The sequence below is a fragment of the Leptonotus elevatus genome, chromosome 3 (genome assembly GCF_054856555.1).
Source record: "Leptonotus elevatus isolate MCC_2025b chromosome 3, RoL_Lele_1.0, whole genome shotgun sequence".
NCBI classification, from domain to species: Eukaryota; Metazoa; Chordata; class Actinopteri; order Syngnathiformes; family Syngnathidae; genus Leptonotus; species Leptonotus elevatus.
Window position 1 is genome coordinate 5383098 of NC_141241.1, and position 23187 is coordinate 5406284.

At 38.8% G+C, this 23187-nt stretch overlaps 1 protein-coding gene across 3 annotated transcripts in view; it reads left to right on the forward strand.

Moving 5' to 3' along the window:
• The first annotated feature begins 345 nt into the window (after positions 1–345).
• Positions 346–23187, forward strand: part of LOC147176729 (ephrin type-A receptor 6-like) — a 52963-nt gene continuing 30121 nt past the window's right edge. Inside the window, exons 1-6 of one of the 3 annotated variants that reach the window (XM_086071962.1) lie at positions 346–910; positions 11473–11537; positions 17331–17459; positions 18021–18170; positions 18264–18425; positions 18518–18746. In XM_086071962.1, coding sequence (XP_085928088.1) covers positions 829–910; positions 11473–11537; positions 17331–17459; positions 18021–18170; positions 18264–18425; positions 18518–18746 — 817 coding nt within the window. In that variant the 5' untranslated portion in view covers positions 346–828. The remainder of the gene's footprint in view (positions 911–11472; positions 11538–17330; positions 17460–18020; positions 18171–18263; positions 18426–18517; positions 18747–23187) is intronic. The other 2 variants (XM_086071961.1, XM_086071963.1) reach the window with 2 other exon arrangements.

Consider the following 23187-nt stretch of genomic DNA (forward strand, 5'->3'; position numbering starts at 1 on the left):
AAGCAAGTTGACTAATTGCCTTGCAAGGGGCATAGCGCATGTTGCACGTACAGCTTGCAAACACAGTGTGATGCAAATGGTATCTGCTTGTCCGTGTTTAGTGCCAAGTCCCGAACACATCCCTGCTCTAAAACTACAAAATTGAAGTGAACATATGGATTATTATTTCCATCCTTCACTAAAATAGAAACCCGTTGTGTCTCGATTAAATTATTCGCGTGCTGTAAAGCAGAAAATGCGAAAGAGAAATAAGAGAAATAACATCACGTTCGTAGCCTACTTATTCGCTTCTGTTCGCGTGGAGGGAGCGAGAGGGGAGAGAGCGAGGCAGAGAGAGCGAGAGAGACAGACAGACAGACAGAAAGACAGAGAAAGAGAGAGACGCGGTAAGTCGGGGGTCTTCGTCCTTGTTCTGCCTCTTGCTTGTTTCTACTTTTTGGATAAACTCCTTCGAATGACAGACGCTACTTTGCCCTGAAAAGTTCGCCGTTGATCAAGACTCCGTACGAGCCCGCCAATTCTTTTATTTTGGAAGTTGCTACGCCGAAGTATTGTTTTTTATTTATTTTTTTATTTGCGCGCGCAATGGCATCGCGTTTCCATCGGCTGTTGGCTAGCCTCCACCTGGAGCTCCAGATGGGCGACAAGCGATAAAAAAAAACACAAAAAAAAAAAAACCCAACTCGTGTGGGACCCGACGACGACCTCGTGCGCGTGGATACAACGGCTTCTTTTCATGTAAAAGCCCGCAGCTTTTATTTTGGAGGGTCTTTTGAGGGCTCCGAGCGCGGCTTTGGCGGCTCCAGAGCTCACCTGTCTGACTCAACCATGTTCTCCTGTGGGAAATACTGCCTGCTCCTGGTCCTGCTTGCCAAAAGTAACCTGGCCGACCAAGGAGTCTCAAATCAAGGTGAGAACACGTGTCCTGCAACCGTATTGACATCAATTTAAGTCCGTTCAAATAAAACAACAAAGACACAAACAGACTAATTTACCGTAACAAGTCTCTGTGTTCATAAATAATGCTATAGCATGTTATATGTTATATGTTATGTTATATAATCCCACTGAGACGCATGATTACATTTAACAATGATCTATGTTTCTCTTTACACTATGGTTCACTCATCATTTATAATGTGCGCATATAGGCTACAGTAGCCTACAGGGCTAATGTGTAAGGTGCGTCTCAATAAATTATAATCTTGTAGAAAATTTGTTTCAGTAGTTAATTCAAAAAGTGAAACTCGTGCAAATTCATTAAATAGGAAAATACAAGGGATTTCGCGTGGCCAATTAATACCTATTAATGCATTAAAATCATTTGGATTGTTTCTTTTGTGACACTGACATATACATTTAATTGAGAAGCACCTGTACATATATACACTGACTGAAATTGAGGAGGCGGTAGAGAAGGTAAATAATAAATACACAAATATGGTCCTTTAAGCATACTAAAAAATGTACCTTCCATTTAGACCTCAAAACGATTACAGTTAGGTTACATTTGACTATATCTATTTAGTAGCACAGGTGCGCACCATGTCTACCTAACAGTCAGGAGGTCAGGGTTCGAATTTTTTCTGAGTACGTCACTGTGTGGCGTTTGCATGTTCTCCCTGGGTTTGCAGTTTGTTACGCATAGGCAAAAAAAAAAAAATGCTTCATACAGTTAATAAATTAAATTATTATTATTATTATTATTATAGCTAAGAGTCAGCTGGGATTGACATTAGAAAATCTCTTCTTTTTTTTCCTATGAAATATTTTCAAGATTGTGCTCGATAAAGTGGCCGTTGATCTCCACAAGGACGCTGCGGGTTAAATGATGGGAAATGCCATGACATTGTTCTCCACCTCTCAAAGTCTCAGGGCAGAGAAACATTGTTCCAATGACAGGGAGTGCGAGAATAAACGGAAGCCTCTGGCGACTTGTCAGTTCCTCCGATGCTTTGGAGCTGCCTTTTCCCACCTCGGTGCCAATTTTGTTGATATCAGACGTGTTGGCTGCTGCAGTCCCCGCAAGAATCCCCTCACAAACTTGATGTCACCTTACAGAGGCGGATTTGAACGTGACCGTCTATTTGCGCACTTTTCGCAACATATTGCCAAGCCAACGGGCAGTACGAGTTGCATATATACGAGGAAGGATCAGATATCGTGATAAAGTTATCAGCTCTGACTTGTACTCATAAGCCACATGAGTAAACGGTCCCCCTTCATGTAAATCTCCTCTCGAAAATCTCCCACTTCACACATTGGCAGAGGTCAGTTTAATATTCCCGGTCGAGGGTTTTGATGTTTAGGATACACATTTTCAAAGAGGACAGACAGCTCCTTTCACTCGCCAAATGTCAGAGTCTCCTTCACTTCATCTTAGTGTGCACATCACTTTATGTAAGTGCGCCGAGTTTTCCCCACAGGATGCGTGTCTGCCTGCTCGCCTGCCTGTGCTGGAGACAGGCTTGAAGGGGGAGGGAAGGCATATGGGGGGGGGGGGGGGGAACTTGATAAAACTACAACGTGAGGAGTTTCAAATGGACTCGCAAAGAGGCAATACTGACGAGGTGCGATGAGTCTGGAATATGAAGTAGGTGGGATGCGTTTGGGGGGAAAAAAACCAGCTCCGAATTCAAGTAATTAGAAAGTCAGCAACATGTTTTTTTCAAGCACTGAAAAAAAAAAGAACTTTTAAAAAACTGAAATAATCCATCACACATAGCATTTTTTGTGGTTTTCTTTTGAGTTTCCTTGTAAATATACATTGCAGTAATGTAAAAAAAAAAAAAAAAAAAAAAATTCAACCATCAACATACATACATTAGAAAATTGACTTTAAATGAGCAAACTAATCATTTTTCAATAAATGTCTCCTTTTTTTTTCAGTCTATGACCTTTTTACTCAGCGATATCAATAAACGAGTACGTATTTCAGTTGGTCCATTTCATAGTTGCTAAGCCGTCAAAAGTCAAGAGCGTGTTGTACCAACACAAACATGAAGGCTTTTATGGGGCAAGCAACCACGTTAGGTAAAAGTGAGGACCCTCACTGTAAAGCAAAACATACAGTATGGTACTGATTACTGAATACAGTAAAGTTTCTTTTTCATATCAGGTGAAATTTAAAAGCGCTAACTGGTGAGTACTAGTACCACTACTACTAGCAATATAAAAAAAAAGTGGCAGATAATATTGTCTTTTCTTCCAGTAAGGTCAATAAATAGCAACCAGTACTTTTATGTGTCATGCGTGCGGTCAGTGAGGAACAGTTCAAACAATGAGTCCATATAATTTTTTTTTATTATAGTGCGTTGTGTGATGGTGAATGCGTGTTCATGACGCATCGGCAAATGCATGATTAAATAATGTTTGGATTACATGACCATGTACTGGTATTATTCAGTGTTAAAAAAAATCGAAAATACAATAATAAGATTTTTTTTATTTTTTATTAATATATATATATTTTTTAAACTATTCAATTGCAGTCCATAAGGTAAATACTGCAGTTCATCTCTTTATCAGAAATGTTTACACTTTATGATATAGCAATAAAGCAGTATTGGTGGATCCCCCCCCAAAAAATAAAATAAAACTTATTTTTCATTTTCCAACACAGACATGACCTCTTGTTTTAGTTTGGCATAAATATATGCAAGTACAGTTGCAGCTGCAGTCCTTCAATTAAATCATATTATATTTGAGCACAATCACAATTTGGCCGAAAACAGCAAACATCTGCTGGTGCCGACATCTGTTTCACGTCTACATTCCATTGCCTCTTTGTGAAGGTTTTCACACACGTTATCTTGCTGTAGTTTTTTTTACATACAGTGGTTAGCATAATATAATATAATGTGATATAACATTATGGAACGTAACATAACACAACACAGACCAGACGAGGCAAAAACAAATACATAGAAGGAAAAAAATGAAAATTAACCTAAATAATAAATAATTTAAAATGCAATACGTATATATCTATCGGAAAAGCACCTTAGATGAATGGAACTGTTAAAAATGTAATGCCATTTGGAATTTAAGTACTTAACGGGTCCAATTAAATCATTTTCAGAGGTCATTTTTTTCTTCTGAACAGCGCAGTTTTGTTAGCAGAGGGAATGCAACACAATAAGTTTACAATATAGAAGTCCTTTGTACAAACAGCCTCGGTCAGAGCAGATCAATGCCAGAGTTCAATGATCATTATCAGTGAGTGTTTCTCACAGTTGGTGATGGAAGCCGAGCGGCCCCGCATTATCTTCGTACTTAGGGGGCCCGCGTCCTCCCAATGTTATTTGAATTGACTGATAGCTCTTAAAGAATGGGGTCATTGTAGTATAAAGGATGTCATTGATTGGAAGAGGTAAATAAATTGGGTGAGTGTTACCTTCTTAATTGGATTGATTTTCCCTGTCCTGAACATGGGGGAGTTGAAGTTTGCCTCACTTTGAGAACAAAAATTTGTAACATTCCCGGTCACCCTCGGCAGATGAAAGCTGATCGGGTAACTTTTTGTCGTTGTTGTTTCTTTGTTGAGTTTGCACTTATGGCCTTTTTTACAGTCAAATATTTGTATACAGTAGAGTTGTTGGTTACCGATCAACAGTGCGTATGCTGCACAAGTTAATGAGATTCAAAGGAATAATTTTATCTGAATGTTTTATTTGAGACTTTTAACTCATTCACTGCCATTGACGGCTATAGACGTCAAAAATTCATTAGAACTATTTTTTTTATTAGTTTAACATTTTTTCCACTTTTGTAAACAAGAGTATGAAAACCTAGAATTTATTTATTGTACATTTAGAACAGATATAAAATGTGTGATTAATCTTGAGTTAACTAGTAAAGTCATGCGATTAATTACAATAAAAAAAAATTAATCGCCTGACGTGATTTAAAAAAAAGATTTTTAAAAATTAGGGGCGTCAGACGATTACAATTTGTAATCGTAACTAATCACATGACTTCACTAGTTAAGTCACGATTAATCACAAATTTCATATCTGTTCTAAATGTACAATAAACAAATCTAGGTTCTCATACTCTTGTTAACAAAAGTGGAAACATTTTTAAACTAATATAAGTAGTTCTAATGAATTTTGGGCAATGAATGAGTTAAAGAGGTGTTCATTTTGGAATATATCAATATCTTTGTTATTGTTGGCTCTAGCGCAAAACTGCACTGAAACATACTTGAGGGATGTTTCTAATATGTGCCCCTTTCATAAAGTCAGATTAGATTACCGAAATATTGAAAATATCTGTCAGTATGCTCATTGCAAGTCACGGACACAAACTTTGGTAATATCGCTCTGACTGTCAATTAAAACAGTTAAAAGTATTGTGTAACAGTAAAAACATTCATTGTGACAATGTACTGTACTTCAAGTTGTGGCTGATGAACATGTAATATCTGCATTCATTCGAAATTCCAATCAATCAATCAACATTAAAACCAGATACGATCTTTGGTAGTAAATTAAATGGTATAGAGATATAATGATTCTTTCCGGTAAAGTTTTGTCTGGCGTTCCTGTGCGTCAATGTTACCAGGGGCTTACACCATTTTTGAAATGTATATTTATGAAGCCATCACGAGTGCCAATTTTGACAGCGATATAGACTTACCTACTTGCTGTGGAGTATTCTTGACGTCTGCTGATGTAGCGAAGAGGTTTGCATCACCATTGCCAAGTCAGTAGCCCGACCTTAAGCCGAGAGAGAGTGGACAAAAACAAAGGCCTGCGGAAAAGCAGAAATTGAATGTGGGTTCGGTGACGGCAGGCAGCCAATGAAGACATTTTAAAGGTGGTTTATTATGGATTTACAGTTGTATAAAATGGTTTGAAGCCCCGAATAGTCAATTCCAGATTTACGATTTGACGGTTTTTGATACTTGGGATACTTGGGGTGCGAAATGATTCAAGGACGGAAATTGGAAGTGGAATGATTCGATTCGACTCAAGGGGATTATGATTCGATTCGACACAGTACGGCTCAGTTTGAGAGGGTATGATGCAATGACTTTTTTTGTTGTCATTTGATATATATATATATATATATATATATATCTATATATATATATACATACAAAGCATTATATGAGCAAATTATTGGCACATTGCCGGCGTTTTTTTCTCTCCTAAATAACGACTAACTGCTTGATTTAGCCTTACAAAAGGTTATCGGCTGTGTTCTGCGCAACCAGTGCATTCATCCACATTTGGAAAATCCAGCTGTAATGCCGGAGTGGCAGGTCATCTGAAGATGTGACTCTCCGGTCTATGATGTCAACCACTGAAGTGGGACTAGCTTTATTGATAGACATTGGAATTAACTGTCTGTGTAGAGACAAAGGAAATTGCACATTCATCATGTCAAATTGGCTCACAGGGCTGAGCCAGATAATGAATCTCTTCAAACCTGAGCCGTGACCAGAGAGCTGAGCTCCAGATTATTCTTGTTTGTACTCGTGCATTAAGAAAAAAATAAGTTGTTGACACAACTACCTAGTCCTAAGGCAGACATCGTTTAACTCATTCACTGCCATTGACGGCTATAGACGTCAAACATTCATTTAAGCTATTTCTATGAGTTTCACATTTTTTTCCCCACTTTTGTTAACAAGAGTATGAAAGCCTAGAAAAAACATGTATTATACATTTAGAACATATATAAAATTTGTGATTAATCTTAAGTTTAAATAATTAAGTAATGAAACAAAAAAGAAAATATCTTTTAATTGTAAATAATCACATGACTTCAATAGTTAACTCATGACTGATCACATTTTATATCTGTTCTAAATGTATAATACATGTTTTTTCTAGGCTTTCATACTCTTGTTAACAAAAGTGGGAAAAAAAAGTGAAACTAATATAAATAGTTCAAATGAATTTTTGACGTCTATAGCCGTCAATGGCAGTGAATGAGGTTTGGGGTGAAGATGATAGTGCACCTCTGTGATTAAAAATGTACAATATATTTTTCTAGGTTTTCATACTCTTGTTAACAAAAGTGGAAAAAAAATGTGAAACTAATAGAAATAGTTCAAATAAATTTTTGACGTCTATAGCCGTCAATGGCAGTGAATGAGGTTTGGGGTGAAGATGATAGTGCACCTCTGTGATTAAAAATGTACAATATATTTTTCTAGGTTTTCATACTCTTGTTAACAAAAGTGGAAAAAAAATGTGAAACTAATAGAAATAGTTCAAATAAATTTTTGACGTCTATAGCCGTCAATGGCAGTGAATGAGGTTTGGGGTGAAGATGATAGTGCACCTCTGTGATTAAAAATGTACAATATATTTTTCTAGGTTTTCATACTCTTGTTAACAAAAGTGGAAAAAAAAAGTGAAACTAATAGAAATAGTTCAAATGAATTTTTGACGTCTATAGCCGTCAATGGCAGTGAATGAGGTTTGGGGTGAAGATGATAGTGCACCTCTGTGATTAATACTGGATTCTCTCTTACATCAATTTTGACAAAGTGAAAATGTATGTCGCGTGCTTCATTGAACAAACTGGATTTTTGAGGCCAAATCACGAGGTAATTACCATCTTTATTGGCGCTCTCGTTTTCTGATTGGACAGCTGATTGCTTTTGGTTTTGGTCCAAGAGTCTCCCGAGAGGAAGAACAACACAACTACTGGTACGCAATAAAAACAGGGAATAGTGGAGTTCAGAACATGCTACAAAACCTACCTACAAGTCTAACGAGGGTTCATTCTGAATTTGCCACCTGTGCAATAACAAGGAGACGAGAAAAGACGCTGTTTGGACGCTTTGTTGAATTATTACCAAGAGAAACACTTAGACCCGTAAAATGTAAATACACAGACCTGAAGTTATAAATAAAATGCTCTTATGTGAATTTAATATAAAAATGTACACTAATTAAAGTACTATATTTTGTTCATCACCATTTTTTTGTCCATAATTAATATCACTGCAACTTCTGTATACAGCATCTTAGTGACGCACTCCTTTAAAGAATTGTGCTGCGGAGGATATTCCCAGTTATAATAATCATAGAAAATAAATCATAAAAAAAAACATTAAAAACAAAACATCTCATCAGTGTGAGTATTGGATGTCAACAAATGGACTTTCAGGTGATTGCAATAGCCTAATTTGCAAACGCTATTTGCAGCAATGACCTGAGAGAAATGGAATGTTTGTAATTTGCAGTAATTGTCACTGTAAATGCTTAAGAGCGCTTTGCAATTTTGGATTTGAGAAGGCTTTTGTCTAAGCGTGGATCGCATATGCAGTCCGGGCTGGCTCCGTACATTTCATACTGTCGTGAATAGATGTATTTTTAGCGGAACGGATTCTGCTGCGTCTCACTCAGACACAAGTGCTGCCTTTCTGCAGTCTCGTCTCACAGACGGCAGTGAAAAGCCTTTTTCCAGTCACATTTGTCTGCTTGGATGACGTTTTATTGGAAAAGTCATGGCGGATTAAAATATTTGTTATTTATATGCGGTTGAATGAGAGTCTGGGTGCAATGAGTCATTTTTGAACCAGTAGTCTTTCTAGACTAACTAGACTAAGTGGGAATGCTGAACGTTGAATGCTAATGGCTGAATGCTAAGATGAATGCTAATGAAGGAAATTGAAGGACAAATTATGTGAAAATTATCAAATAAATAACTATTAATTACTAGTAATAGTAGTAGTAGTAGTATTAATTATTAAGTAGGAACTTGTAGTAACTCAAACTGCAATCTGGTGAAGGTGGGATTCCAACGAAATGATAATGGAAGTATTTCTGAATTAGCTGTATAATTATTTAGCAAAAGTAAATTAAAAACAGCAATTAACATTGTGATATAGTAAATGTTATGTATATTGTATAGTGATGTCGTGTTGCCCTTATAGGCGGATGTGTACGATACCTTATTGATACATTTTTTGTTATTGGACATGTGTGCTCGCTGCGTAGTTGTTAAATAATTTTCTCTCTGGACACGTATTAAATTAGCTCTCTGTGACGCAATTACAGCCACAATTCTGTCAAAAGTGAACTGTACAACCTAAGCACTTAATATGCTGTTTCGCGACATCATTACTCGATAGCTTGGCAGTTAGCATGGCTTCCCGTTAATTACTCTTCGTCCTCCTATAATAAGAACAACGCTTGTCGGAAATGTTGCTTATTTATGCGCCACGGTGGTGATGATTATGGAGTATTACTCAGGAGACTTTTTTTTGGTTCCTGTCCCAACTTCCACACTGCTTCGCTCCATTCCCGAGGGATGTGCCACTTCCGACTTCCGTAAGTCACACACCTACGCTGTTTCCGGCTGCTGTTGCGACTTGTCTCAGTTCTCCGAAGCACTCCGAGTCGCACTTGGAAAAATGAGACTCCCTACACACTCCCACCCAATAACGGGAACAATTGAGGGGCACAAGGGTGGCAGTGCGAGTATTGGGACACGGCCTACTACGTCGCAACAGTAACCGGAAACAGTGTATGTTTGTGACTTACGGAAGTTGGAAGTCCCACCTCCTCCGTGGCATATACCCCATTGGTCAACAATTGTAAAGCGGCCACGCCATCGCCAACTCCTGGAGTCACGATGCCTCGGCTGGTTCTTTCCTCTCCCGTATTACAACATCCACACTGCTTCGACGGCTCGGCATGGGCCGATATTAGATTTTGATGGTATGATAACTGCGCACAAAATTTTGTGGTATTTGTTATTAAAATTATAGCTCTAAAATGACCTTTTTTATTTTATATAATCGTCTTTTGTTTTGATTCTTCTTAGTAAATCACAGTGTCCCATTACTGGTGAGCTACTTTTAGAACACACCGGTGGGCTACTCATGTTGTCCTCGGGGTGAACTAGTACCCACTGGCACCATAAAAAAAAAGAAAAAAAGAGTATAATGCACATTAATCAGAGTATTGTGCAGTGTCTCTTCCATCTTGCTCATTAACCTCCTCCGTGTGTCACCGTTATCTGCTGCTGCTGAGAAGGGGGACAAAAAAAGCTAATTGGAAGAAATTAACCTCAAAGACGGACTGCGGACAGATACGACGTTGTCATCAACAAAAGTTATCACAATTGGTCGATTAAAGAAGCATTAAGGAACTTTTCAACCTTAATAAAATATTTTCATAACTTTTCTGATGAAACATCAACTTAAAACTAGTTGAATGGTACCTTTGCCATGGCCTGAGGGGGTCTGTATCATTTTTACTGGCAAGAAGCAACTTTGAGGAGGATGGTAGGAACACTGCCACACAAAAAAACTACAAATTGTCAAGAAGGCCAAGTTTGGTGGAGGACCCAGTCACAGGGAAGCAGGGCAAGGAGGCAAAGGTGATGTCTAAAAGGGACTTTAATTACTACAAAACAAAAGCAAACTCCAAATGGCAAGAGAAAACAAAACGTGGGGAGGACAACAAGGCAAAAACTGGTAGCATGACGGGAGGAAAATGACAATGAACCCACACAGACAAAGGGGAGACAGGAGACTAAATACATAGACGCTAATGACACAACAAGACACACCTGGGGCAAGACACAAGTGGCCGAGGGCACTGATTGGTTGACACGAGGGAGGGCAGGATTACACTTAACAAGACCAAGGGAGACACACAAGGAAAAACAGAACCCAAACATGACACAAATGTGCTTACTGCTTTATGGCATATGTCACTATCCCCTTTCCCCATTCGTTACAAAGACGGTCAGGCAGAGAAGTCAATTTGAATGTCGGCGCACAATTACTGCTTTCCTGGCAGAAGCTGCAGAACAACTAAAAAGTTTTGTCTGAGGAGACACCAAAAAATTTGGCCCGGCTTTCACTCGCTGGCGTGAGCTAAAAAAAACAACGCAATGCGCTTGTCCTCATGGGAAATGTGGTCTTCCTTCAGGCGTAATAACATTACCGCTTTTGTCCATATGGCGCCGCCATAAACAACGTAAACTGAAAGTTCTTTGGTGTAGCTTTAAGTCCAAATCTATAGCAAGGACCAGATTTATACCGACTTCGATTTATAGATTTACACCTTTACTTTAGTCTTTCAATCTTACATATTTTTGTTCATCCGATTTGGAGCAATCCCCCCCCTGACCACTTCACGAGTGTTCCTGAGTTTCTCTCCAGACGGAAGCCAGGCGTCTATTAGAGCTGTGTTGTCCTAGACCTTGAAAAGAGCTGTTATTTCACCCTTGGTTGAATCTGTTAGTGCCGTTACGACTCGTTCTGCTGCTCATTGACAGCTTGATAAGTATTGTCTATTCTTTTCCCATTTTGTCGTTTCCATTACTCTTCTCTTTAACTTCCTCATCCAAGCCCTTTCGCATTCGCCCTCTTCGTATTGTTTGTTTTTTTCGCCGCACTTGTGCCGCTCGCTGCGTTTGTCCCGCCGTGCTCTGGCTCTTTCTTTCTTTCTCCATTTTACATGACTTCCTCTCTCGCTGCTCTGCTCTTTCCAGTGATTCTTTTGGACACCACTGCGGTGCTGGGGGAACTGGACTGGAAAACCTATCCTATCAATGGGGTGAGTGACATTAGCGTCGATGGAAGAAGGAAACCCCGAGTTGAAAACCTCCACCACTCGATAGACTACAAACGATTGAGATGACCCAACTGCTAAAAAGCTCCCCGCTTTATGTAAACACACGATAATGCTGATATGTCTAATGGTCATCTGAACTTGCACTCGGTTTTGTACATCAAGAGCAGACAAAATATCCAGACATCAAGGTGACCCCCCCCCCCCCTTTTCTCTCCTCAGGCAATGATTTAGATGAAACATTTTCAGAATATCACATGTCATATCATCCATCTCTAAAATAGCAGATCTTATGAAGCAACATCCAAACAGTGAGACATCTTAGATTCAGCTGATTCAGGAGATATTGCAGGGTTGATGACTTTTATCTTCTGGCATGATGTTCCCATCACGTGGACACGTAAATGTAGTTACGCACTCGTTGGATGCTACATGTCAGGTTGACGTGCACAGTGTAACAATATCAAAAACAAAAAGTATTAGCATGACTTATAAATGTATGCTACGGTAACTGACGAGACTACGAGGTACACCTGGACAAGAGACAAAAGGCTAGAGGGAGCTGATAGATTAATGAGAACAGGTGGTGGTGGGGGGGGGGACTAACGAGCAAGACGGGAAAAAGGCACGCAAGGAAAACGCAACAAAACAAAGTCAACAAAAACACATGGAGCAAATTCCATTCAGGAACCGAGGTTCCAATCTATTGGGGTTATTTGTTTGTTTTTATCGTTCTGTTCTTCAGATGATTTAAGAACGTATACATTGATTCACAGTGCTGCTTTTGATTGTAGAAATTGAGAAAAACAAAAGCAACTAAAGTATCAACCCGTTGTAACCATTGTTTTACCCACAATCACTTAATTGGTTCTTCTTTGGCTGGCAGGTGTACTTAATGGTATTCGTTAGGATTTAGGACACAATACACTCATATAAACATTGCACTAGCAAGTGTAGTCTACCCTCTTTGGGTCCTTTTTGCACCTGGCTGGACGTTTCCAATGGACCGATAAAAAAGAGACGGGGATTTTAGACTCAATAAAACCAGGTCTATCTTGTGGCGCAGGCGGCATAATGAGATTTTGGTGTGTTCGGCCGAGGCACAGGCAGATGGATTCGACGTTCCGCAGACGTGTGGTTGGATGTCGTTACATTTCGTTCATAAATATGGCAACAATGTGAGACAATCCCTTACGAATCACTGCAGAAATCAATTTATTGAACGAATTATTATCATTATCATCTTAAAATCTTTGCTTTCTTTACAAAATTCTAAACACTCTGTACATGTTTGAAACAGCGACAGAATAAAAGCACCTTAGCATCTTTTTTTTTCAGCAGGCTTGGAAAAAGCTCAACTTAATGAGAAATCACAGTTGATTTCATTCTCATCAACGTATGAAGATGAAACTGCAACCATCGGCACAGAGCAGCAGTAATTCTTCTAAAAATGTCAGGTCTAATTTAAGGCATGTAATGATAGCTGAACATTTTGTGCGCTTGGCTTTTATTTAAAAAAAAATATTTATATATATATTATAAATATTAAATCCTTTGCAGCAAAGCCAATATGTAGAAACAACATACAGAAAAAAAGTTTGTGGCCAACTGCTGTAGCCTTTGGAGAAGAACGTCTCTCAAAAAAAGCAACTCGGGAGGTTTGGCGGCTAACGTTGGCTGTAATTGGTTGAACAATAACACAGAACGTCACCACGCAGATTCACATCAAATCAATAATTCATCACAACTGCAGAGATTTAACGTTATTTTCATAATGTTTCTCTCGCTCCCGCCTGTGGGGAGACGATGACAAATTGGGCTGTTGTCATTTAAATCTCACTGCTCTTTGCCAGGTTGACTTGCTCTACGGTTGTTATTGATATAACCACTGTGTGTGTGTGTGTGTGTGTTAAACTGAATATGAATAGTAAAGTCATACATAACCTCTCTATCAATTAAATGTCTAATATCTTAATCACGTTTTTTGCATAATTAGGTTTATGATTCATAATCTGTCAAACTTCACTTTTTATGCCTTTCCTGCCATGATATTATTGCGAGGATAATCAACGATAATAATATTGATAATAGTAATCTTATTTATTAGTCTCATTTATTAGGCCTTCTTTAGACACTGATATTTGTCCTTATTTAAAAACTGTTCTAAAAATTGAATATGTCACTTTATTGCTCGTGCTCAATTCCATCATCCAAAATATTACGAGTGTGTGTGACTTTAAAGCTCCATCTCATTCAGTTTCTTGCCAGGAAGAAACTCTTTGTTGTTTGAGCTGAGTTGTCAAAGATCCCTTTCGCAAGCTGGATCTTACCACAGTTTGTTGGAAGTTTACAGAATTTGAATGTTTGTACAATGATCGGACTTAATTTCTTCCCGACGCCACAAAGAAGTCTCAGAAGAGCGCCATGAATTTGAGGCCACATTTGAGAGAGAGCATTAACGCGTCAGAAAGCAATCTTCTGGAACAGCCTTGTCTTAATGGAACTAATTCCACTTCATGGAGTGCTAACAAATCGGGTGGCCATTTTTCATTTTGTGTCGCCGAACCGTTGGCAAAAACCTTGCTAACTCGCGTTCAAGCCATTCTGACTGCTTCACAAAAGCAGGCCGCTAAATTGAAACAAAAAAATGTCATCTTTGGGAAAGTGGCTGAATTATAGATTCATGAACACGTTGACAAAAAATAAAGCTGTTAAAACTGATGGAGGCGCATTTTTGTAAATGCATTATGATACTTTATTATTGTACTCCACTGCTGATTATGAATGTAATAAAAATGTCAAATTAATAACACCGAAAGAAAACAACAATTATTTTTGTAAAAAAAAAAAAAAAAGTTGTTAGTCGTATTGGATTTGATGTGTATACGTGCGCGTGTGCGGGTGTGTGTGTCGAACGGTTAATAGGCTCCGTGATTAGTCGGTGCATATCTGATGCAGCCCATCTTTCAGACGAGGTGTCAGAATTGTTTTTTCCCTTCCTTTTTGAACTATGTCACATCCCAAGGGTGCATTTTGGAACGCCGAAGAACATACAATAACAAATCATAGTCATTTTCACTTTGAGAGCATAATGGAACTCGCATTACTTAATGCTGAACTTATGCAAAGTGTCTGACATCCTATCTGAGTGACTCTTTTTTTTTCCTAGAGAAACAGTAGTGTAGTGACTAATTAGCAACATTTACTAATAGTTATTTTGATTTGATCGACCTCTTTTGGTTTATGAAATACATATGACTCAAGCCTTCCAATAACAAGACCAAATAAATGGTATAAAGTCATTCTGAAATTTAATCTGGTTTTTCTTTAAAAAAAAAAAAGTAGGTCACTTATTTCCATTGACAAAGCAGTGAAGTGCGCAGAGACAACTGCCAGTCAATCTGACTATTTTCATCTCTTCATCACTTCTAGGCTGTAAAACAGACAGATAAGACCCTCAAGGTGTAAAAAGCTTGCATGGTGAGAAAAGGGGAAGCTATTTAACGGTTAGCGAGACAAGCAGCTGATTTGATTCAACCCCTGCAGCGATGATGTAAAAAAAACTTGAAGCCGCTTTTTAAATAATCTTTATGTCACAGTTACCACAATTAGAATGTCATTCAATTCACTAAACACATCTGGAAAGCCAGCAGTACTTGGTGATGAGAAATTTGCTTTTATTCAAACCCTATATGCACGTTGCATCAATGTGAATAACTTGCAATTTAATTGTATACATCAGCGAAGTCTTTAAAGCTACTAATAATTTATAGCTAAGAATCTCAAATGTGGCTTAGGAAAAAAATCAGGAAAAAGTAATAGTAGACAAAATGTTGTCGTTTTTTTTTTTTTTACTTACCGCAATCAGTGTCTTCCACGTTAAACTCTTCACGGGCAAATTTCTCTGCAGTTGAGCGAAATATCACAACACTTTGTCATATTTATCACGTGACACGTTGCAAGATTGCAAGATTAGGATCAGGAGACGCGGCTGGCTGGCATGTAAATCTGATCCGGTGAAGAAAACATCAATTCCGGGCGCAGATCTCAATTGATCCTGCCGCTTTACAAGTGAGATACCCCCCCCCCCCCTGGATTATTTTAGTCACAACATTGTAACCTTCAAGACGTTAAAGTGTCATCTCAGCAAAAAAAACAAATGAGTGAATAAAATATAAGAATTTCAATGATGAGCCCATTTCCAGTATGTGTCTGTGTGAGTATTAGTTGACGGCATTGAGAGGCTGTTGGACTCCAGAGACACTAGTAGCGAGTAGCTACTAGCTTCACATACCTGCTTACTGCCCATCTGTGTCTTTTCATCAGTTTTGACTTTTTATACCATTTGCCTGACAGAATCATTCCTTAATACGCCACAAAAGTGCATATTGATTAACAATAATACATTATTCTTAGTAAATAAATAATAATTCTGGAGACCAATTCATTAAATTGGGGCCCATTTCCCGTGACACAACTGATGACAGCGCATTTCACAGAGGTCCGGAATGATTAATCTAAACAGACAAGAGCACCAACAAATGCAAAAACTGTCAGATTTGAATAAAAACAAGAGGATTCCAAGAAAAGAAGGAAAAGAAAGCCAGAACAGGAAAGAACTACATGCCATACAATCCTACTTGCATTGTTTAGAACACCGTGATTGTGTGAACCCCACCACACACACACACACACACACACACACACACACATAAAAAAATAAATAAAAAAAAAGTGTCTACGGTGCAACATACCTGAGCGGAGAGACATTTCATCAATAAACATTTGGTTTCATGAATACACACTGTCGAAGTAGAGCAGACAAATAAGATCTGGCTGATGCAACGTCTTGAAAACATTGGTCAAACTGACCCAAAATTTTGTTTTAACATTTCGACGGAAATGACAAGAGGGAGGTACATGAGTTGAACATTTCATACACGTTGGCATTTTTGACATTGAGGCAGAAAAATAACGTGAAAATGCCGCATTCAAGTTTGGTGGCCTTAGTGAGTGGCAACGTAAGATGGCCGCCTGTGGCGTCACTTCTCCCAACAGCAAATAAGCGGCATTGTTCGTCCATTCATACGGTTTCGACCTGGTTGAAAACGAACCGCGCAATCAAATTTGTTTATTTTCTGTGACATATTCTCACTCTTCAGAAAATTCAAAATGGCGTGCTGCAGACTATTTTTTTAAATTTTTTATTTAGCATTAAACTCAGTTAAATGACCAGAAACATAGTGTCATTAAAAAGCCTATTGTAGATAACGTGTGCCAAAAGCGCGAGAAGTGAAGTCACCTGCAGCCATCTTAAGTCGCCACCTGCTAAGGCCGCCTAACTTGATTGATTTCTCCACGGTGTTTTCACGTTATTTTCTACCTCTACGGTGAAAATGCCACCATGTTTGGCTGTAATAATAAGACTGGGAAAATATTTGTTCACTAACTACGGAAAGTCCATTAGGTCAAAATATGTAGGACATGCCCACAAGTCACGTTTCTAACGTCATGCCCAGCGCCCGCTCTCCACCGATTGGCGTTTTTTCCCACCGTCGACTTGATCGGGTTTGCTTCGTCTCAGAAATGCGCTTGCTGTGACCAAACTCATTCGCTGCTCCAGCGATGAGTCTGGTTTGCAGGCTTGATGACTCCTTTCTTACAAAAAAAAAAAAGTGATGCTCTTTTGATATCTTTTTTTTTTGTTCTCTGCATAGTTGAAGCCCCTCATCCCCATCCACGTATTTCTATTTTTCTTCTCTTTTTTTTTTTTTGCAGTGGGATGCAATCACCGAGATGGATGAACAAAACAGGCCAATTCACACCTTCCAAGTTTGCCATGTAATGGAGCTGAACCAAAACAACTGGCTTCGATCTGGATGGATCCAGCGACAAGCAGCGCAGAGGGTCTGGGCTGCTTTACACTATTAATATATCCTCGCTGTTCGTCTTATCAGAGCGTACGGTTTAGGTTGGTGGTCTGCGAAACGAATCAGAGAAGCAACGTTAGCTTGGGTGTGTCGCAAAAAAGTGTCATATTACCATTTCATACACTCATACATACATTCATACGCGTACTGTAATTGTGTCGCTTAGAAATTCATAAATGCTGTGGGAGGACATTGAAAATATAAACTCCAAGCAAGGGAAGGCCGCCTTCCAAGTCATCTATCAGAAAAGAGATTATGCAAGCCTATGCCAACGTATACAGGTTCATCAATAAACATAATTTTAAATCATTCATGGCACAGGAAGTCTTCACTAATGGAGTACAGCCCAGCTTGACTGAATCTTAGCCGTATAACACATTTTTACAAACCTAAGCATTTAAAGATATGACAAATGAATCATTTCGCACACCTCCAATATTTTTTTTTTTGATTCGTTTACTAGAAATCTTAAGTTTAAAAGTGATCAATCATCTTGGGGCGATTTCAGCGAATCCATATTTGCGTTTTTTCCTGGCAGGTATACGTGGAGCTTCGTTTCACTCTGAGAGACTGCAACTCGATTCCTTGGGTGTCTGGCACCTGCAAAGAAACCTTCAACCTCTTCTACCTACAGACCAACGAACCGTTGGCTTCAGCGACACGTTTTCGGCCTACTGACTATGCCAAGGTTAGAATCCCCAAAAATCTTGTGTTAAAAAAATTAATAAAAAAAAGAAAAAGCGCCTGTTTGTTCTATTAAATGTTTTACGATTACTTCAAGGTTGATACCATTGCGGCAGATGAGAGTTTTACTCAGACAGATCTTGGCGATCGGGTTCTCCGTCTCAACACTGAAATCAGGGAGGTGGGGCCATTGACACAGCGGGGATTCTACTTGGCCTTCCAGGATGTTGGCGCTTGTATTGCTCTTGTTTCCGCCAAGGTCAGTAGAAAGCATTGAGCTATGAAACGTCTCCTTTTATTTATCTCGCATGGCCCGACTGACCTATACCCTATTTAACGGTTTGGCTTCAGGTGTTCTTCAAACGCTGCCCGTCGACTCGGCGCAATTTGGCCGTGTTTCCCGACACCGTACCGCATAGGGACTCTTCCTCGCTGGTGGAGGTTAAGGGCGCCTGCGTGGAAAACGCAGAAGAGAAAGACACGCCCAAATTGTACTGCGGCGCTGATGGAGACTGGTTGGTGCCACTGGGTCAATGTGTATGTAGCATTGGCCACGAGGAAATGGATGGCTACTGTCAGAGTAAGAACTTGTTCTTGCATTTTTGTCTGTCTGGAGTCCTGCAATGTATATTTTCTTAAAAATGCTTAGGAACATTCATTTGAGTGGCAAAATAACTGTAAAAACTCCTGGTCTGCCATGTATACATACAACAAATAGACAGTTTTTTTTTAAAATGTATAACCCCACACGATAACCCCGATGCCTGGCGTAGAACCAAGAATGACCTGTGAGAGGCAGCATAGTGCCACAGGTCATTAAGAGTGGCGCAAAAAAAGCAGAGAAAATAGATGCTATGCTAACCTTTAGCTGCCGTGGTAATTACATTGTCGGGGCAAACTCCTTTCGTCATTTTTTTTTAATTTTTTTTTTATGTGGTGAGAACGTTTTTTTCCAATTGTTTCAGGCAACAATGTAAGTATCAAATTGCTTCTTAATTTGCTCTCGTTCTGTTTAACAGCACAATCGGGGAATTCTTGGCTCAAGCTAAACTCAATGTTTACCACACACATGAAGAGGGATGTACAATAGCAAATATTGAACATCTTTAACTTTTGTGATTGTCACCTCTGGGCATTTTTCAAGAAGATTAGAAAAGGAAAGATCAATCTTAACACATCCCCCACCACGAGATCATCAAGATAGTCAAATCGGATTTTTTTTTTTAACTGATCAGGAAGTGGGTAAATTGTTCAAATTAATGTGTGTACACTGCAAAAGAACTACTTAAAGAGACCACTGTAGAGGTTCTTATTTTCTTATCAACAAATTGTTTTTCATTTGAGATGGATTAGGCCCAATTTAAATCTGATGAAAGCGTTAAGCAAATAGGTGAATAAAGCAAATACAACAAATAGGAAGCTAGCAATTAGCAATTCCGATTTATTCCATGCTAAATTAGCAATCTTAATTTTGCTTTATTCAATTCTTAAACATGATCCAGAATTCATCTGACTAGCTAAATTAGAATTGTTACGATGATTTTGTTGGTGGAGAAAAAAAAACAAAAAAAAAACATAAGCGCAATAACCTTCCATCACATTAAGAGACCTCACCGGTCTTCTGGTTCCTGGCTGAGATCGACTTAAATAAACTGTCTGTCCCAAAGGATCTTCTCAGGCTCCCCATTCCACCTCCCATCATAATCGCTTTTTCCCCCCCTCTTGATTTACTTTTTGCTTCATTCTCTTCCCTGTCCTTTTATTTTGATTCTCTGTTCATTACCCTATTCTCCCCTTCATTTGCATGGTTACTCATGACCATTATTTTATCTTTAGAAGCCAAAATGTGGCAGTATGTCAAAAGTAGCACATTGTCTGACATTTTTAAATCGCGACTTGCTCCGTAAGGACGTCTCCACTTGTCACATCAAGGTGTTTATTTGTCCATTTTTACAACAATAAATGCCGTGCTGTTGGAGCACCCGCATCCGTGAACTATTGTTATGAGACCGGAGAACGCTGATAAATACCACAAGGTTTCTGTAAAAGGCTTTTTGGGATATGGAAGTCTAATTAGTTGTATCAGCATTACTTAATGTGCCCCGAGAGTCCGACGAAAAGTTTACCACAGCTGTTGGGTTTGCTCTGGATAGTTGCTGGCCTGGTTTCTCAATTAGTGCAGACAGAGTGAGGGGCTAGCTGGCTAATTGCCTTCATTTGTTAGTTCCACTGCTAATTTAGCTTGCGTCTTGTCCTTTCTGGAAGTCCCCCAACCCTCTTTTTCATTTATAAGGCTCATGCATACTGTAGTAATGAAGGCGTGCGGTAAATTAAGATGCCCGGCATGCTTACAGTTGAGGTGCGCATACTGTCATTTATTTTACAGACTGAAAGAAGAGTCTCAGCAGGCCCGGTTGAAATTCAGATGCAAACCCAGTGGCAATGCAGTAACCGCAGTTATTACAAAGAGCCAACGGTCATTAGCGCAGCTCGTATGTAGGACAAGCTACTGTGTTTGTACGTATCGTTCCCATTTATTCTCTGTATATTTATGACACTTTAAAGTGCGGTTAAACACCGCAGAGGCCCGTCACAAGTGATCACTGATGAGACGAGAGACCGTGCCCTACATTTATCCTCCCTTTTGGGTGCCCCCTGCTGACAGTAGTTTGACATTCTCTTTTGTACCGGAGTTGCACCAGAGTCAAGCGAATCTTGACAGCCACTTGAGTGAACAGGACAGTAATTCTTGTGGCGTCAAATCACCTGGCCCTTGCAAAGTTGCAGTACATGTTGTTAGCCCAGGAGCATAAATGTCATTTTTGACTGTTTTTAGAAAGCAAGAAAACAAAAGAGTCCAGTTGCCTCGATTCAACCTTGGCAGATTATCATGACATGAATGACTGGGGGGAAAAAAACACTTTTCAGCAAGCATGTTAGTATTTTTTTTTTAATTTATATTGTGACAGCAAATTGAAAAACTTGCGCAATAATGCTATTAGCCTAACAATGCATTTATTAAAAAACATATACATATTTTCTAATTTAAATCTTTTAAGTGTCCCAAAGACATATTTATATGTTTTTTTAAATTATTATTAATTTTGTTTTTTATGCTAGAGCATACAGAAGGCTTTGATGCATCCTCTCAATTGCGGAGAACGGTTTAAGCAATGTTAGTTATTACAAAAACGGCTAGCAGGTGGCAGCAGAGCAAAAGAGATCAACCCGGGCCATGTTGAAAAAAGCTAATTTACCCACAGTTCTAAACAGATCTGTGAATAATGATGAAATTAATTCAGCTATATTCTAATGCTAATTGCTGCAAAACGGAAACAGATAGAAAAATGTTTTTTTTTTCGTGATGAAAGGAGAGACTCTAATCTTTCTTTTGGTCGGTTCTATGTTTTTATAGCAATAGAAGACAATATTCTGTGGACCTTGCAAAAATCCGTCAAAATCCAGTAAAACAGCCGGGAGCGAAGGGGGTTGCTTCAGTGAAAATGGCTGGGAGTGAATGAGCTGATGTTCCTTGTTGGCCTCGATTTTGAAATGTTGCAATAATATTTATAATTGCATAAGGTAGTCCTTCAACAATAGTGGGGTGGGCAGGGTCAGGGGTGACACCAAGTAACATGTATTTTTTTATTTTTTTTTTTTTTTTAAATTGCACATCCAATACCGTAGGTGGCAGTGGTGATCTCACCAAGCATCCACACACACAGCACTCAGGAATAATGTAAAAATTTAAAAATATTTAACAGGGATAAAAAGAAGGCCACAGAAAGACTAAAAACATGAAAGTTAATACATTTATTATTTCTTGCAAGTTAAATATGAATACGGACATAATGTTATACAGATATGTATTTATAACAATTTCATAGACAGACGATACTATTTGTAGTCAACGCAAAATATATATTTTTTCCCATAACAGAAAATAATTAAGAAGCACTGGCATAAGATAAACATATTTTTCCACTCACATCTTACTATTAGAGTTAAAAAACATTTTGAAGCGATAAAAAAAAAAAAAGCGATATAACTGTGGATTAATTGCAATTAAATATTTTAAGCTTCTTGTTTTGAAAAACATTTACTAATTACTGTATATCTGCCAAACCCCTGCTTGTTATGAAGGGAATTGATACAGTGCTTGTATTTGGCTCTATCTGTGTGCGTGTGTGTTAACTATTATTTTTTGGCTTATAATTGTCACAACACAATTTTTACATCAATGCCCTCATTCTAATAAGAATAATTTCTATTAGAAAATGTAATCAATTGTAATCCTATCGCGTTGCCTTTTAACGAGTGATTTCGTTGAAATTAAAAAATTGTCATTGGACTTGGTTAACTTCTGCGGCAAAAAGAAGAAGAAGAAGAAGAAGAAGAAAAAAAAGCAGTGCACTTTGCAAGTAGTTGCAGGAAGTTTAGGCGTGAACTTGCGATGACTTCTGCTTTCTCCTCGTTTTCATTTTGGAACACTGCTTCAAAGGGAGCTGTGATCAAAGCTGTCTGAGAGGCAGCATGGGGAACGAGTGAGAGCCGGGGAGAGAGAGAGAGAGAGAGAGAGAGAGAGAGCGAGAGAATAGGGAAAACCCCAGCGCTCCCTAATATGAGCACAGCTTCTCTCCAACATGTCCGTCTCTCCCTCCCATCAGCCCAAACAAAGGTATCAGCCCTTATCAAACCCCGCTTTCCAACCCGATAGCACCCCGCCAGACTGTTTTGACATCTCTGTCGAGTGCCTGATTATTCTATTCCTTTCATTCAGCGGCAGCCGCTAGAGGATTACTCAAAGATAGGCTGGTTATATCATGACCTAGATAAGGCAACATCATAGTATTAATGCTATTTGTTCCATATCCTTTCATATCGTATCATCAGATTCCAGAGGAGACCCTGAACGACAGGGGAAGCTAATAGAGATGTCTTTTGGAACATGACTTGAATCCCAATATAGATGCAAATAAGAGCAAAAAAACCCACAAGCGTGCTAAGCGATTACGCGTTTT